The sequence below is a fragment of the Pediculus humanus genome, genomic scaffold (genome assembly GCF_000006295.1).
Source record: "Pediculus humanus corporis 1103172108255 genomic scaffold, whole genome shotgun sequence".
Classification (NCBI taxonomy): Eukaryota; Metazoa; Arthropoda; class Insecta; order Psocodea; family Pediculidae; genus Pediculus; species Pediculus humanus.
This window is the reverse complement of record NW_002987824.1, coordinates 125,779-141,154: the sequence shown is the minus strand read 5'-3', so window position 1 is coordinate 141,154 and position 15,376 is coordinate 125,779. Positions and strand designations below refer to the sequence as shown.

The 15,376-nt window shown below is 28.1% G+C and overlaps 3 protein-coding genes across 3 annotated transcripts; 2 read left to right on the top strand and 1 right to left on the bottom strand.

Moving 5' to 3' along the window:
* Positions 1 to 244: 244 nt before the first annotated feature.
* On the top strand, positions 245 to 1,517 carry Phum_PHUM479080 (uncharacterized protein; the record flags this gene model as incomplete). The annotated part of the gene is made up of 2 exons (XM_002430390.1): positions 245 to 446; positions 1,234 to 1,517. The coding sequence occupies 2 exons, from the start codon at positions 245 to 247 to the stop codon at positions 1,515 to 1,517; spliced, it is 486 nt and encodes a 161-aa protein (XP_002430435.1).
* Positions 1,518 to 5,045: 3,528 nt separating this feature from the next.
* Phum_PHUM479070 (Surfeit locus protein, putative) lies at positions 5,046 to 5,538 on the bottom strand (the record flags this gene model as incomplete). The annotated part of the gene is made up of 2 exons (XM_002430389.1): positions 5,046 to 5,365; positions 5,436 to 5,538. 2 exons carry the CDS (start codon positions 5,536 to 5,538, stop codon positions 5,046 to 5,048), a joined length of 423 nt encoding a protein of 140 aa, XP_002430434.1.
* A 431-nt stretch (positions 5,539 to 5,969) lies between these two features.
* Positions 5,970 to 13,670, top strand: Phum_PHUM479060 (nuclear pore complex protein nup214, putative; the record flags this gene model as incomplete). Its single annotated transcript, XM_002430388.1, has 15 exons — positions 5,970 to 6,020; positions 6,335 to 6,470; positions 6,551 to 6,739; positions 6,848 to 7,010; positions 7,380 to 7,697; positions 7,825 to 8,211; positions 8,346 to 8,538; positions 8,661 to 9,287; positions 9,429 to 9,781; positions 9,878 to 10,068; positions 10,220 to 10,690; positions 10,769 to 12,998; positions 13,142 to 13,239; positions 13,351 to 13,504; positions 13,631 to 13,670. 15 exons carry the CDS (start codon positions 5,970 to 5,972, stop codon positions 13,668 to 13,670), a joined length of 5,601 nt encoding a protein of 1,866 aa, XP_002430433.1.
* Positions 13,671 to 15,376: the final 1,706 nt, after the last annotated feature.

Below are 15,376 nucleotides of genomic sequence, written 5' to 3'. Positions count from 1 at the left end.
GCACTACGTTATGCCCCCCTCAATCAAAGTTTTCCTTTTTATGTATTTAAATTTGATTGTTTCCACTCATATTTGGCACTTTTATTATTGTTTTTATTATTATTATTATTTTTTCGTTTCCATATCTTTGGTTTGATTGACGAGTTTAATAATCCATAAGTTTATCATGGTAGTAACGCACAGAAATACTTTCGCTTTTAATTTTTTTTTATCTCTTTCTCTCTCTCTCTGTTTGTTGTTTTAGATGAAAATACAATTTAATGACGAAGCAACAACATTATTTGAATATCCGTCGGAATCTTCACTGTTGGATGATCAGGAAAACATCAATCCAGAAATCGAGGGAGCCATCAACACCACCACCACCACCGGTACCACGACCGGTACCACGACCGGTTTCATTACCACCGATGAAAGTTCGCCATTACGTTTACCAGTTCCTTTCGGTTTGTGTTATTTTAATACTACTATTATCATTATTTTTTTTTTTTTCTCATTTTTCGTAATTAATAATGGGTGGTGTATTGGTCGTTTTATTCGTCGACTTATTTATAATTATCATTATTATTTAACAAGTTAAGCAATCAGTTTTTTTAGCAAGGAAGGCGGGGGGAAGTTGTTTTCGATTTGGTTTTTTTTTTTTTGCGTTTGCGTCGCGTTGAAAAAATTAATTGCAACAAATATTTATTTATAATTTATTAAAACGAATCATTAAAAAAAGTTTCTACTAAAAGGTGAAAAGAAAAGAGATGATATGAGATTTAACAACAACAAAAAAAAGTGAACGACCTCGATTATTGTGATTATGTTTTTAAAAACCACACCCAGAAAAAAAAAAAAAAAAAAATCCATGCCTAACGACTAAAAGGGCTTTAAGGTGTTGTTGTTGTTGCAACATTTTTTAAAATCACCGGTCATCGAGTTACCCGTTAAGTAATCGACTTTTATTTATCGAATCCGGTTTTCTTTTTTTGCTTTTCCAACGGTGACAGTTCCACCCAGGATAAACATGGTGATCCAAGGTCGAGAATTCGATTGATTTTACATAAATTTTTTTTGTTGTTGTTTTGATCTATTAAAAATTTTAAATTTTTCTCATTCGTATATCGTCCGCATTTGTCACCGATTCGAATCAAAGTGTGGGGAGGGGGGGGGGGAGAACAACAACACCCAACAAAAGTTTTTTTTTTTTTTTTTATCGATCGATATAATTTGAAATTGTTGTAATTTTAGCGTGCGGTAATCTTGGAAATTACACTCCCAGCAAAGTTTCCCTGTCGACTGATTTCGAATTAGGAATAACGAAAACAATTCCTTCGAACAAACCCAACGTCGAACAAGATAAAGAAGACAAATCAATTGGAAAAGGTGAAAAAGAAGAAAGTTCGGGCGAAAAGGAAAGAGAAAGAGAAGAAGATGAGGATGAAGATGAAGAAGAGGAGGCTTACCTTCGACCAGCTGATGAAAACACAACCGTACTATGGAGTTCGGAAACGACAGCCGATTTGTTGTTTTAAACCCCCCACCCCTCCGTACCCCGTGAAGAAGAAGCAGAAGAAAAAGAAAAAGAAGAAGTAACCAAAAAAAAAATTGCGTACGTGTTGTTGGTAATGTTGTTTTTGTTTTGTTTTGTTTTTTTTGTTTTTAAATTTGTTGTTTTGGAATGCGGTCGACGACGCCGCCGCAATGACCGCTGGGAAGATGTGAAAATGATGGCGCGTATGGCATGGGAAATAATAATAATAATAATAATAATAGTAATAAACGAAATACTAATTTGTAATTTCCTAGGTTGATATTCACACGTGATTCATTAGTTAGCGTTTAGGTCAGAAAAGTTAATAAGAAAAGAAAAGAAACAAAAGAAAAATAAAAAAGTGATGATTGTTATAAGGGTCAAAAGAGAAAGAAAAACACTTACATTCATTGTGTCCTTTTCAAATTAGGTATCATACATACATACATACATACATAGATAGTTTTTTAACGTTCTAAACAAAAAAAAAAAAAAAATGAAATACACGCACACATTAAGTATAAATAAATGTAAAAATTCTTGTTGCGTGGATTACGACGCAGTTTTTAACAATTTACTTTATTTAGATGTTGAGAAGAAGAAAAAGAAAAAGAAAATGGAGAAGAAAAAAAAAAAAGAAAGAAAAACGTGAAACTTGATTGTTATTATTTTTTATTTTTGTAATTTTCATGAAAATTCGACAAGATTTTATATGTATTTCTTCCTCCTCCTCCTCCTCATCCTCTTCTTCTTCTTCCTCCTCCTTTTCCTTCTTTTTTCCTCCTTCTCTCCCACAGTTTAGTTGCCATAAAAGTCATCGTTTTCTTAATTATTTCATTATATCGATGTGTGTCGTATCGATATAAATAATTTGTTATGGATTTTATTATTATTATTATTATTATTATTATTATTATTATTATTATTATTATTATTATTATTATTTGTAATATGTGTTGAGAGAGTTGTGGGCTTTCACACCTTTTGTGACATTCAGTATTGTTTTTTTTTTTTTTTTTTTTTTAAGAAAAGAAAAAAAAAATTTGATTCCAAAATGGGTCCAATATATAAATATATATATAAATATCTATTTTGTAAGTTTGTTTGTTTGTTTGTTTGTTTGTTTTATTTTTATATTTTAAGAAAGAAAAAAAAATAAGGAAATATAAATATAAAACGGTCAAAAATTAATTTTTTTTTGGTAACGATTTGATTATTATTATTATTTTTTTTTTTTTTTCGTTTGTTGACAAATAAGGGGGGGTGTTTGTTGGATTTTTTTTTAAAAATGTTTGTTTGCCCTTTTTGGTTTTTTTTTTTTTTTTTTTTGTTTTTCCGTTTCTCTCCCTCGTTTTTTTTTTTTTTTTTTTTTAATCAGATCGATTACGATGAAAATTAAATTTAAAAGATTTAGCGGGGTTTCAATAATCCTTTAATTAAAAAAAAAAAAAAAAAAAAAATTTTTTTTATCATTTTCTCTATAACGCCTTAGAAAAAATAAATAAATAATTATAATGATGATGATGATGATAATAATAATAATAAAGAAGGGATTTATGGGATTTATTGAAATCGGAAAAAAAAAAATGAAAAAAAATTTTTTTTTTTTTTGAAAATTTAAATGAGAAATAATTTTTTGTTTTTTTTTTTTTTTTTAATATTTTTATTTGGTTCTTTTCCCTCTCTCTCTCTTTCTCTCTTTCTCACTTTAAATTGTTTAAAAAATTTTGTTTTTTTGATTTGTTGTTAAACAAAAATTTATTAATAAAAAAGTTTCTTTTGTAATTAATTATAATTACGTTTTTTTATAAATGAAAAAGGAAAAAAAAATTTTTTCTTTTTCTTTTTTTGTTTTCTTTTCATTTTCTTTTTGTTTTTTTTTTTTTTTTTTAATAAAAAAGAAGAAAAAGCCATTATTATTATTTATAATTATAATTTTATTATTATTATTATTATTATTAATATTAAATATAAGAGAAAGAAAAAGAAAAAAGGATGTAAATGAAAAATAATTATTATTATTATTTTTTAATTGTATGTGTGTAAAAAGGTTTGTCTTTTATTTAAAAAAAAAGCATCATTATTATTATTGTTAATTACTTGACTGTTATTGTAGTTTTAAGTTTGTCTGTATGTGCATGTGTGGGTGTGCGTGTGCGTGCGTTTAAGCACTGAATGATGCAATAAATATATAAATAAATAAATAAAATGTTGTTTGTAATTTTTGTTCGCATTAAATTTAAATATATAAAAAAAAAAAAAAAAATTGTAGTAGTTAACGAAATGTTGTTTCGCATGTTTATGTTGTATTCACGGGGTCACGTCACGTTTTAAAAACATGATAATAATAATAATTGTATATGGAAAAAAAAATTGTCCAAATTTTTTGTTGTCGTCGTCGTGTGTAAATTAATTAATTTTCCATTTTTTTCTTATTTATTATTATTATTATTATTTTTTTTTTTTTCATTTATTTGCTGGTAAAAAAAAATATAAAAGTTTCAAATAATAATACATATATATATATATATATATATATATATATATATATATATATATATACTATTTAATCCGTAATTAATAAATTTAAATAAATTAATAAATTAATAATAATAATAATAATATTTTATAAAAAAAAAAAAAAAATAGAAAAAAGAAAAATTTTTTTAATAACTTTATGATGATCTCTTTAATTTTTTTTTTTTACTATTGCATAATAAATAATGGAAAGTAATTGAAAATTTTCAAATGTTCAATATTAATATTATTATTATTATTATTTGTTTTTTTTTTTTTTTTATAAATGTTTAGATATATATATATATAAGAAGGAAAGTTAAAGTTTTTTTTTAGTACGTGTGTGCGTGTGCGTGTGTTTTATTAAATTTACAACATTTTAAAAAATGTTTTTAATGAAAAAGAAAATAGTAAATAAAATAAATAAAATATATATATATATATTAATTTACATAAAATTTTCCCATTTATTTTATTTATTTTTAAATGGAAAAAACAAGAAAGAAAATTTTTTTGATGTGATTTTTTTTTGTAATTTAAGATAATAATAATAATTTTTTTATGAGTTTTCTTCGAAAAAGGTTGTTATCAGTAAATGGTATATATTTTCCAAAAGAAAATTGTTTCTTTAAGTTTTGTTTACTAATCATGTTCAAAATTATATTGAAAAAAATTTAAATTATTCCAATTAATAATAATAAATTTTCCAAGATGGTTTTTAAGGCAATTTTAAACATTTTTTTTTTAATAGTCGATATTACAATTATCAAAAATTGGCTGCCTCAAATTTAATGATTTATTACAATGAAAAAAAAAAAAAAAACTCAAATTATTTAATTTTACTTTAATAATAATAATAATAATAAGTTTTACATTTTTCTAAAATAATATTATTTACAAATGTTTAATTTAAGGTATGTACATGGAAAATTAAATACACTGTAAGTACATTTTCAGGTTTTACACTTTTGTCGTTTCTCAAGCTTAAAATTTTTATTACTCTTTAAATGCACTATTTATATATTGATGTGTAATATTCTTCTTCTAAATCATACAAATCAGATGCCATATCATCACGAAGATTCATTAGTTTTTGATCACATTCTTCTTGCTTTTGTCTAAATATTTTAGAATTTTGACCTATGGCTTCATTGACAGAAGGGAAATCATTTAATATTAAATATTGTTTCATATCTGACACTAATTTCATGAGTGATTCTCCTGCTCTGACAATATTAGCAGCTCTTACATGCATTTCATATGTGTCTTGCTCACATTGAGTCATTCTTAAAAGCTGAGTTTCATTTTCACCTTTGGCAAGTTTTACTATTTCTAAAATAAAATGTATTTAATGTTATTAAATATAATATTAAATATAATTTTGAGGCTTTTGAAATTTTACCTTCAAAGTTTTCCAACATGCATTTCACATCATCTTTCAGCCTTGTTTGATAAGATTTTAACAAAGCTTCTTTGCTTTGTGGTAGATTTCTCGAAGTAGCCATTTTCTTTTGGTAATTCAATACTAATTTTACCGCCAAATATTGTAAAAAAATTATAGCATAGTTTATGTTGCATCTTTAACAGGTAATGCTTTCCACCATTGTTATATTAAAGTCATAGAGATAAAAACGAGCGAGAGCATAAGAAGCACTGAAGTGTCTCTCAACGTGCATATTTCATTCAAATAATTTTTTTAAACGCACATGGGGTAAATTGTATTATATTTTTAAAAAAAAACGTTTTTTTAAATACAAAATTTAGTTTATTGTAATTTCGAACTATTTTGAACGAAATAATGATATTTGAGCATTATAGTTATGCAAGGTTTTTAGTGTAAAATGTAAAGTTAGGAGGGAACCTTATAGACTGTTGAATGCTACCTAAAAATTTTTACATAATTGTGGCTTTTTTTTTTTTTTTTTAAATAATAATTATGGCTCAATCACTTTTTGTACATACTGGACCTGAACCCGTTGACACAGTGGTAAGCATTAATCCTTTTCTTAACGATGTCTTGATCTTAGATTTTTTTTTTTTTTTTGAGTTGAACATGTGCTATAACTTTTAATTAGGTAAAAAAAAAAATGTAATTATAAATATCGGTAATTGATTTTTGTATGGTTTAAATTAATCAATTTACTATATAACTCATATAATTAAGTTATACAAATTTTATTAACAAGTGAATTTGCAATATATTAGAAAAAATTAAAAAAATGCTATCTTTTCAGGATTCAAAACGTGAATGGTTTTTAGTAACCTTATGAAAATTTTTTGTTCTTTTTTTTTTTTTTTCAGGATTTGCATTTAAAATTATTTTGCAAATTAAAAATTTTTCAAACTGATACAAAATATAAAACTGGGAATTGTAATTTATTAGCTTCATCTCAACATTATGGATTAATTTTTGTTGGAAATTTAAATGGATTTACAGGTAAATTCAAATGGATTTTTGAGAAAAATTGTATCATTTACACAACTAATATTTTTTTTTTTTTTTTTTTTTAATTTCAGTTATAAAAGCCAAAAATATCAAATCGACTACAAATGTCAATAATTATCCAAGAAGAGATGTCATACTTAATAATAGGCCATGTCATCTATCTGTCGATTTTTCTCAAAAAATACTCGGAGTTGTGTGTAACACAAAACCTGGTGCTGTATTGCACTTGTACAATATATCTTCTTTGTCATCAGAAGTAAGTGATGCATACTTTACTTTTAAAAAAACTTTTGAATTTGTTTTTTTTACAAAAATCTAATAATAAAATTTTTTTTAGAATGTTACACCACTGGACACTTTATCCATAGCTAACATCACTAAAAATCCAAATGCTGAAATTTCCGACTTGATGTGGCAACCGAATAATGATGGGACAGTAATGATATGCTTAACTGACGGGTCAGTTCTTTCGATTAATCCGAAAAATAAAGAAAATTCCACATTTATTTTACCAAGCAGTACTCAGGCTAGGTAAGAAAATATATTTTATTTCAAAATTGTTTCAAAAAAATTTTTGAACTGAGTTTAAAAATGAATTCAAAAATGAATTCAAAATTATTTATTTAAATAAATTAATTTTAAAATTGGATTTTGGTTGCATAGAGTATTCAATCTTATCATTATTCGATAATAGAAATACATGTCTGTTCATTATTTTTTCTTTAAAAAATATGCATATAGATGTTGTTCATTTGTTTATTTTATTTTTACTTATGCATTGAATCTTATATACGATAATAAGTTAATATATTATATAATTATATTAATTATTATTTTCATAATTTATTTAAAATGATCAAAATGGAATAAAAATTTTTATTTTAGATGTTTTTGTTGGAGTCCAAAGGGCAAACAAATAGTTATCGGTTGCCATAATGGAACACTTTCACAATATAAGCCAGATCTAAAACTTGTAAAAACATTACCTGTTCCTCCATTTTTCAATGGATTTGCAACCATTGTAAGCGTTTTATGGATTTCTAATTACCAGTTTGCTGTTGCTTACAGTGATAAAAATAATCCTTCTTCATTTCCTATTATTACAATTGTCAATGCCACTAAAAATGAACCTATTAATATTATTAACTATGAAGATATTACATACAGCAGCACATTTTCTAGAAACCATCAATTATATTTGACTCATCACAGTGCATGGTAAGAACTCGAAGAATTTTTTTTTACTTTATTATTACTTTTATTTGTTTATGTGTTAAATTATTTTAAGGTGAATTTATTTAAATTGTTAAAAATAATGGGCATGTATTATATATAACCTTTGTAGGAATCTAATTTTTGTCAGTTCGGCTAACAGTATTGAAGTAGCAGTACTTCATTCAAAAGATAATTCATCATGGGAACAATGGCTTTTAGGAGATTCTTCACGAGCAGAACTTCCATTAAATGCTGCCAAACAAGAAACTTATCCTTTAGGATTGACTTTTGATTTTACCAGTGAAGATGCGATTCCCTGGGGAGAAAGTATTTTACCTCCAATGCCTCGTTTATTATTATTATCAGATGAAGGAATTCTTTGCATTTTTAATGTTATAAATTTAAATGCCAGCGCTCCTCAACTTTGTGGACCCGCTAAAGAGCACTTGCCGGATGCAATTTTCACATTTAACCCTGCATCAACTACAACTTTACCTGCTCCTGCACAACCAATTATGTAAGTTTTATAGGTTAAGTTTATACATACACAAATACTTTATTAATTTATATATATATACAATCAAATTTCGTGATAAATTTTAAGTATTTCTTAAGTTATTTAGTTTAAGTATATTGTTAATTTTTTTTTAGAACTGAACAACCTAAAGCACCTCAAAATACATTTTCTTTTACATCAGGAACGTCAATGGAAAATTCAAAACCAACATTTACATTTGGAAACAATACATTTTCAAGTTTTGGAGGATTTTCATCTCAGGCTCAAAATTCTAATACTGAAACCATTGTTTCCTCAGCGACAGAAAAAATTGCAGAGGGAAATAAGGTATTTTGATTGTATTTTACAACTAGTGATAAATTTTTATCATTAAAGATTATTTGAAATAATTTTTTTTGACAACAATTGTTTTATTTGTTTTTAAAATATTTATAATAATTGTTTTGCAGGCTCCACAGCAGCAAAACCAATTTCAATCATTACAACAGCAATATATGTTTCAAAATACTCAACAAAAACCTCAACCACAAATTTCTCAACAGCAGAATTTATTACAAACTTCGCAACAACAAAATATTCAAACAAGTAGTATTGTTAATCAAAAACCTCCTGCTTCTTCAGCTCCTTTGTTTGGTAATATGTCTCAACCAGGAAATGCTCCCAATCCAACTTTTTCCTTTATGACACCTCAAAATATTTTTAATTCAAAAGCTGTTGTATCTCAACCTCCCCTCGTCAGTTCAACAAATACAGCAACTGAAGCAAAGGAAGCTTCTATTAAAGAAAAACCAATAACAGAAGGGATTTTTGGTGGTAAAACTAATTTGCCTCAATCTACTCCCATCAAAGCGTCTGAAGGAGAAAATAAAGCAGCTGTTAAATCAGAAAACTTGATCGCTGAAATCGATAGCAAAGTAAAAGAAAGCTCTGGTTTACCAGAAACTCAAGTTTCTGCGGTTCCTGAACCTCCTGCTGTCGATGATAGCGTATACTGGAACGCTTTGCGAGATGAAATCGATCATTTTAATTCAGAATTGCAAACATTGTTTACCAAGGCGAAAACTCTTAACATTAAGGTTTGCATTGAAAAACTTTTTTAAAAATTTGTTTACGTATCAGGCAGTCTAATAGTTTATTTTTAACCTAACACGTTAATTATCATTGGTCGGGCTTTTGTATTTTATTTTTTTGATTTTAATAATAAAAATTATTTTTAGGTTGGCTCGACAGATGATAAAATCAACATGCAAAAAACCATAGATAATTTGAATAATTTTTTAAAAGATTTGAAAGAAACGACAATTATTCAAAGTACGGAAATTCATTCCGCCATTGCAGATCTTATGGAATCCTTTGCTTGGGTTGAAGACGCTAAATCTAGAAATGTTCAAAGGAAAAATCCAGCGTTTATAGAATTGAAAAAAGCTGAAGAATTGGATCCGATCAGTTCAAAGTACATGCACGAAATAAGATTGAATAAATATTACATTAACAATCAATTAAAGCAGTTAATTTCTTACATTGAAAAAGAATGGGTGGAACATCAAGATAGTTATAGAGCGCAAATTAAGTAAGCTTTTATTAAAAATGAACGTTTATAAAATGTGATTGCTATTTTTAAAACGCAGAAAAAAATTAAAATTAATTTTTTTTATTACACGTTAAGGAACCAAATGACCGTGCCTACACTGGAAGAAGTTTACAAAACAATGCATTTACAACTGAAAATTTTAAGCAAACAAAAATCATTGATAGAAGAAATCAAAGCCAGAGTTGCTGTGGAAAGGTGCAAGAATAAAAATGCCAAAGTTGTTTTAAACAATTCTTCTGCATCAATATTAACATCCAATAATGATAGTAAAAGGTAAAATAATGATTCTTTATTTCGTGGTATAATTTTTTTTTTTTTTTTTTTTTTTTCAAAACTTTTATTTTAAATTTCATTGTAAATTTTCTGAGCTTTTCAAACTGGCCGATAATTTACTCCAATTAAAAATTGACATGAAAGAAAATATTTCTGCAATAAATGATCTTGAAATCACAAAATCTCAATTCAAACTCATTCAAGAGAGATCAAAAAAATTAACGTCAGAAAAACAAAACGTTCTTAGAGATATTTTTAGCGAACGTGACATGGTTAAAATTAGGCCGGTAAAATCAAATTTAGAAACAAGTTCGTTTCTTCGTTCGTTAATCTTGGAAAAATCAAGTCAAAAGGCTTTAGAGGCTTCGAATAAAATAAATAAAAAAGAAAAAGCGGAGAAAGTTGAAGTTAATAAATTGGATAACGTAGAATTAACCAAGACGAAAATGGATATAATTACAAAACCAAATATTGAATCCAAAGAGAAAACGCCGGTTAAAACTTTGGAACCGACTAAAAATATGTTTATTTTCGGTGATAAAAACAAACAAACCAACGTATCAGCTGTTTCTAATTCTTCGAGTTCAAAAGAAAAGTCACCGTTAATATCGCTTAGTAACGTTGTAAAAAGCATTGATGATGCTGCTGCTGCTGCTGCTGCTGCTAAAAATAAACAAAATGTGTCTCCGATAGTTTCCAGTGCGTCGGATTTAAAGTTTACAACTAATCAAATCAAACCGACCGGAAATTTATCGAATAAAGTTGAAGAATCTAAATCAAAGCCAGTATTCACCTTTGGACTTGCAAAACCTTCAGATCAGGGATTTGGAAAACCTGCAGAAACTATTAAATTTAATGGAAAGCTTAGTTTTAACAGTTCTTCGAACACGACTGCTCCAGCTAAAACAACGGCAGCAACTGCAGAAGCAATTAAAGTTACAAATGTTTTTACATCTATGAGCAGCGGCACTTCTACACCTTTTATTTTTTCATCCACTCCTACTACTAGTACCTTATCTGCTACGTTTTCGGGCTTTCAAAAACCAATTATTTCATTTGATAGTAAGCAGTCGAGTTTTGGAAATGCAAATCCTTCTTCAATTTTTTCCGCTTCTTCCGTTCAAAGCCCCAGTTTAAATACCTCTAACATTTTCAAGCAAAATACTTCTCCGCCAGAGGTAAAATTTCAAGTAGCTGGAAAAGAACCCGCCACTGTCACGACTTCGTCTCAAAATTTACTGTCAAATTTTTCAATTCAAAAATCTTCATTCCCTTCATCTGCTCCTATTTTCGGTGTTGCCAAAACCACATCCACCGTTTCCAATGCATCTAATTCCTTCACTTCAACGCCCGCCGTAAGTAAAGGAATTCCAGTTACTGAAGTTTCAGTTATAACCAGTAAACCGGAAACAGAAACGGAAGAAGTTGATGTTGAATCTGTTGATGAGCCTAAAAATTTGGAAAAAACTTTAATTTCTAAAAATACACAAAATTCAAATATGCAAAAGGAAGCTATAAGTACTGGAGCGATTGGATTTTCGTTCAGTAAAACGCTATCAGAAGCGATTTCTACGTCTGAAGCCTCTACTCCGACTAGTTTACAAAACTTATCTACTCAAAATACTACAGCTTCTACAATTTTTGGTAAACCGTCTGCATCTAGGTTTTCAAAAACATCTCCAACTCTGCCCTCGGCAAATTTTTCTATCTCTCTAACTCCTGCAATTAATGCTCCTGCTACCGTGGTAGCAACACCTGCAAGTGTTCAGACGACTTTTTCTCAGCCGAAAACAACCACAGGAATACCAGTCAGTGCAAATGTTTTTTCTACTCCCGCTAGTACTATTCCATCATCCTCTTCCGTTACAACATCAGTCGTTGCAACCACTAGTACTGCAAATGTTTCTTCTTCCACTGGTGTTTTTACTACTAGCTCCAATAATACAAGTAACGTTTCTTCATCTGCAACAACTGTCGTTGCTTCTATTGCTGGTGTGACCTCTACAAGCACCGCTCCTCTTCCTACTACAACAAGTGTTACTTCTGTTACTGCAACCACCGTAAGCGTTGCTTCCACCGTTTCGTCTTCGGGTGGTATTTTTGAAATTTCGTCAACGGGTCCTGATGCTGCGAAAGGGTCGTCCACAGTTACAACTCCAAGTATTTTCGGAGGTGGAACAATATCTACCCCGACATCTAATATTTTTGGTGGTTCTACTAGCATTCAACCGATTCTCGGTCAAGCTGATTCTCAATTAACATCCACAACAACAACCGGTATCTTTAGTAATTCCGTTCCGAAAACAAGTTCTTTTGGGCAGCCTTCTACTCTTGCATCGGCTTCTCAAGCTTTTAGCAATTCCGTCTCTGAAACTACCGCCATTTTCGGTTTATTATCGCCTAACAGTAATAAAACGGATAATTCTTTCGTAACTTCTTCTACAACACCCACAACTTCAGCAAATATTTTTAGTACTCCCAAAAGTATTTTCGGTGATTCTAAAAGTGCGGGCAACGTTTTCGGAGATGCTAATAAGGCCTCCGTGTTTGGTGGTCAAAGTGGTTCTATATTTGGAACAACATCATCAAATGTATTCGGACAAACATCAAATTCGAATTCAAATTCAGTTTTCGGACAAACCATTTGTTCACCTTTCGGAGGAAATGCATCAGGAGAAGGTGGAGGATTTGGAAGTAAACCAATTTTCGGTCAGAGTTTATTTGGACAAACTACTAATAATAACGCTTCGGTTTTTGGTGGATCACCTAATTCATCAATATTTGGAGGATCTTCAACTTCGCAGACTTCGCCGGGAAACGCTTTTCAGTCGGGAACCACAGGCACGTTTGGGGCAACTTCATCTGGCCCGTTTAGCAGCGTGCAAGACAGTGTTGCCAAAACCGGATTCAGCGCTGGGAACACGTTTCAAAAACCAATGGGTACATATATATATATATATATATTTATATAACTGATTTGAAATCGTAAATTTTTTTAAAATTTCTAATTTTAATTAAAATGGTAATAAATTTAAATGTGATTTCTACTTCAGGTGGTTTCGGGAGTCCGCCAGTATTTGGAGGTGGTCCTTCCATTGCTCCAGCATTTGGAGCCGCTCCGACTTTTAGCGGATCTGCCACATTCGGCTCGCAGCCCACTTTCGGTAATGGCTCGCTATCATTTTTCTTTTTAAAATACATTCTTTTTCGAGTGAAAAATAAAAGAAAATTACAAACCTGTAATTTTTTTGTTTTTTTTTTTTTTCTCCCAACAGGAAGTTTTCCACAAGGTCAACAATGTTCGACTACATTTGAAACTTTTGCAAATCAAAACACGATGGGATTTGGTAATTTGGCTCAACAATCTCAAAATCAAGGTTTCGGTGGTTTTGGCTCTTCTCCAGGTTTCGAAAATAAAAATCCTGCAGGGTGAGTAAACGTGATATTGTTTTTATTTTAAAAACCGGAAATACAATTTTTTCGTTTTTTCGAATTCGCCAGATTTTATTTATAATCGTTTTCAATGCTTTTAATCGTTTTCCTTATGCTTTTCAGTTTCAGAGGAAGTTCTTTTTCGAGCTGGAGATCCAAGTGAATGAAAGTTTTATCCAGTTTTCGAAAATCAACTGTCAATCAATCACCTTGGGATTTTAGTTTTATTTATTTTATTCATGTACATTTTTTCGTATGAAATTACCTTGCGATAAAAGGTTCGGGAATCAAAACAATAAGAAGAATGGACGATTGGTATAATGAATGAATGATGAGAGAAAATTTTTCGACGTGCTACGTTTTTCCGGAGGATAATTTATAGTTATTGCCGTCAAAGGGTGAGTGAAAAATATAATTATTGAAATTGAGGGAAAGGTGTCGGGAAAAACAGAAAAGAAAAAATGTCAAGTTTTATTTTAATTTTTTTTTATTTTACGTATTTACAAACGAAAAGTTTTACGTCGCATAATTACATTTAGTATATTTAAAAAAAAAAAAAAAAACATTATTATATCATCATTATAATCTTATATGACAAACGTTGACGAAAAACTTGAAAAGTTTAAAAAATTTTCTGCTGCTTTTTTTTTTTTTTTATTTTATTATTATTATCATTATGACTACAATATACAAAAAAAAAAAAAGTATTCAATGAAAGTTTTTTTTTTTTTTTTTTTTTTTTAAAAAAGGAAAAGCAGGGCACCCATTTGGTTTTTTTTTTTTTTTTTTTTTTTTTTTTTTATTATTTAATTTCTTTTAAAAAAAGGTAAAAAAAAAAAAAATTTATTTTAGGGGATTGGGGAAACCCTTTAAACCCTTTTTTTTTTTTTTTTTTTTTTTTTTTTTTTTTTCTATTATATTCACATCTAAATTTTTTTTTTTAAGCAAAGCGAAAAATAATAAAAAAAAATAACAAGCTATTATTATGACGTAGAAAGAAAATTTTTTAAACTAAACAATTTTAAAAAAAATATTTTTTTTTTTGTCATATTTACAAATTTTCGGCGCGAAATTTTTTTTTAAAAAAAGATGACGTCACCGCCGATTTTTTTCTTTTTTCTAGTAAAAACATAAAGAAGAATTACATTGATTTAATTAAAGGGTAGGGACAATGAAAAATAAAAACTTTATTCTTTTTCATTTGGCATCTTGACATTTTTTTTTTTTGTATATTTTTTTTTCGTGTATATATATATATATATATATATATATATATATATATATATATATATATATATATATATATATAGAGAGAGAGAGAGAGAGAGAGAGAGAGAGAGAGAGAGAGAGAGAGAGAGGCACGTAAAATAAGTATTTATAAAAAGCGAATCGGAAAATTTTAACGAATTTTTTTTTTTTTGACATACGACAGCGTTCGAAACGTAAAAAAATTTAAAACGCGAAATTTAACCTAATATTGTTTTCTTAGAGGACGCGAAGTTAATTAGAAAAAATGTCGTCGGAAAATTTTTTTTTTTACGCTTATTCATTTTTAAAAAATAGCGAAATAGGTTTTTTTTTTCTTTTACGTTAAATTCTACCAAGTTTATTATTACTATTATTATTATTATTATTATTATTATTATTATTATTATTATTATTTATAACAAATATTTATAAAAAAAGAGGTACATAATTATTGTTATTGCACCGATAAAAAGGTTTACTTATATATATATATATATATATATAAAAAAGCCGTCTAAAATATACAAACTAAATTATTATTTAAGCCTCATATATGTATTGTCAACGAGTTTAAATGTAAAAAACGCGAAATTTAAATTCCGGCATTGCATTGAATTGCAA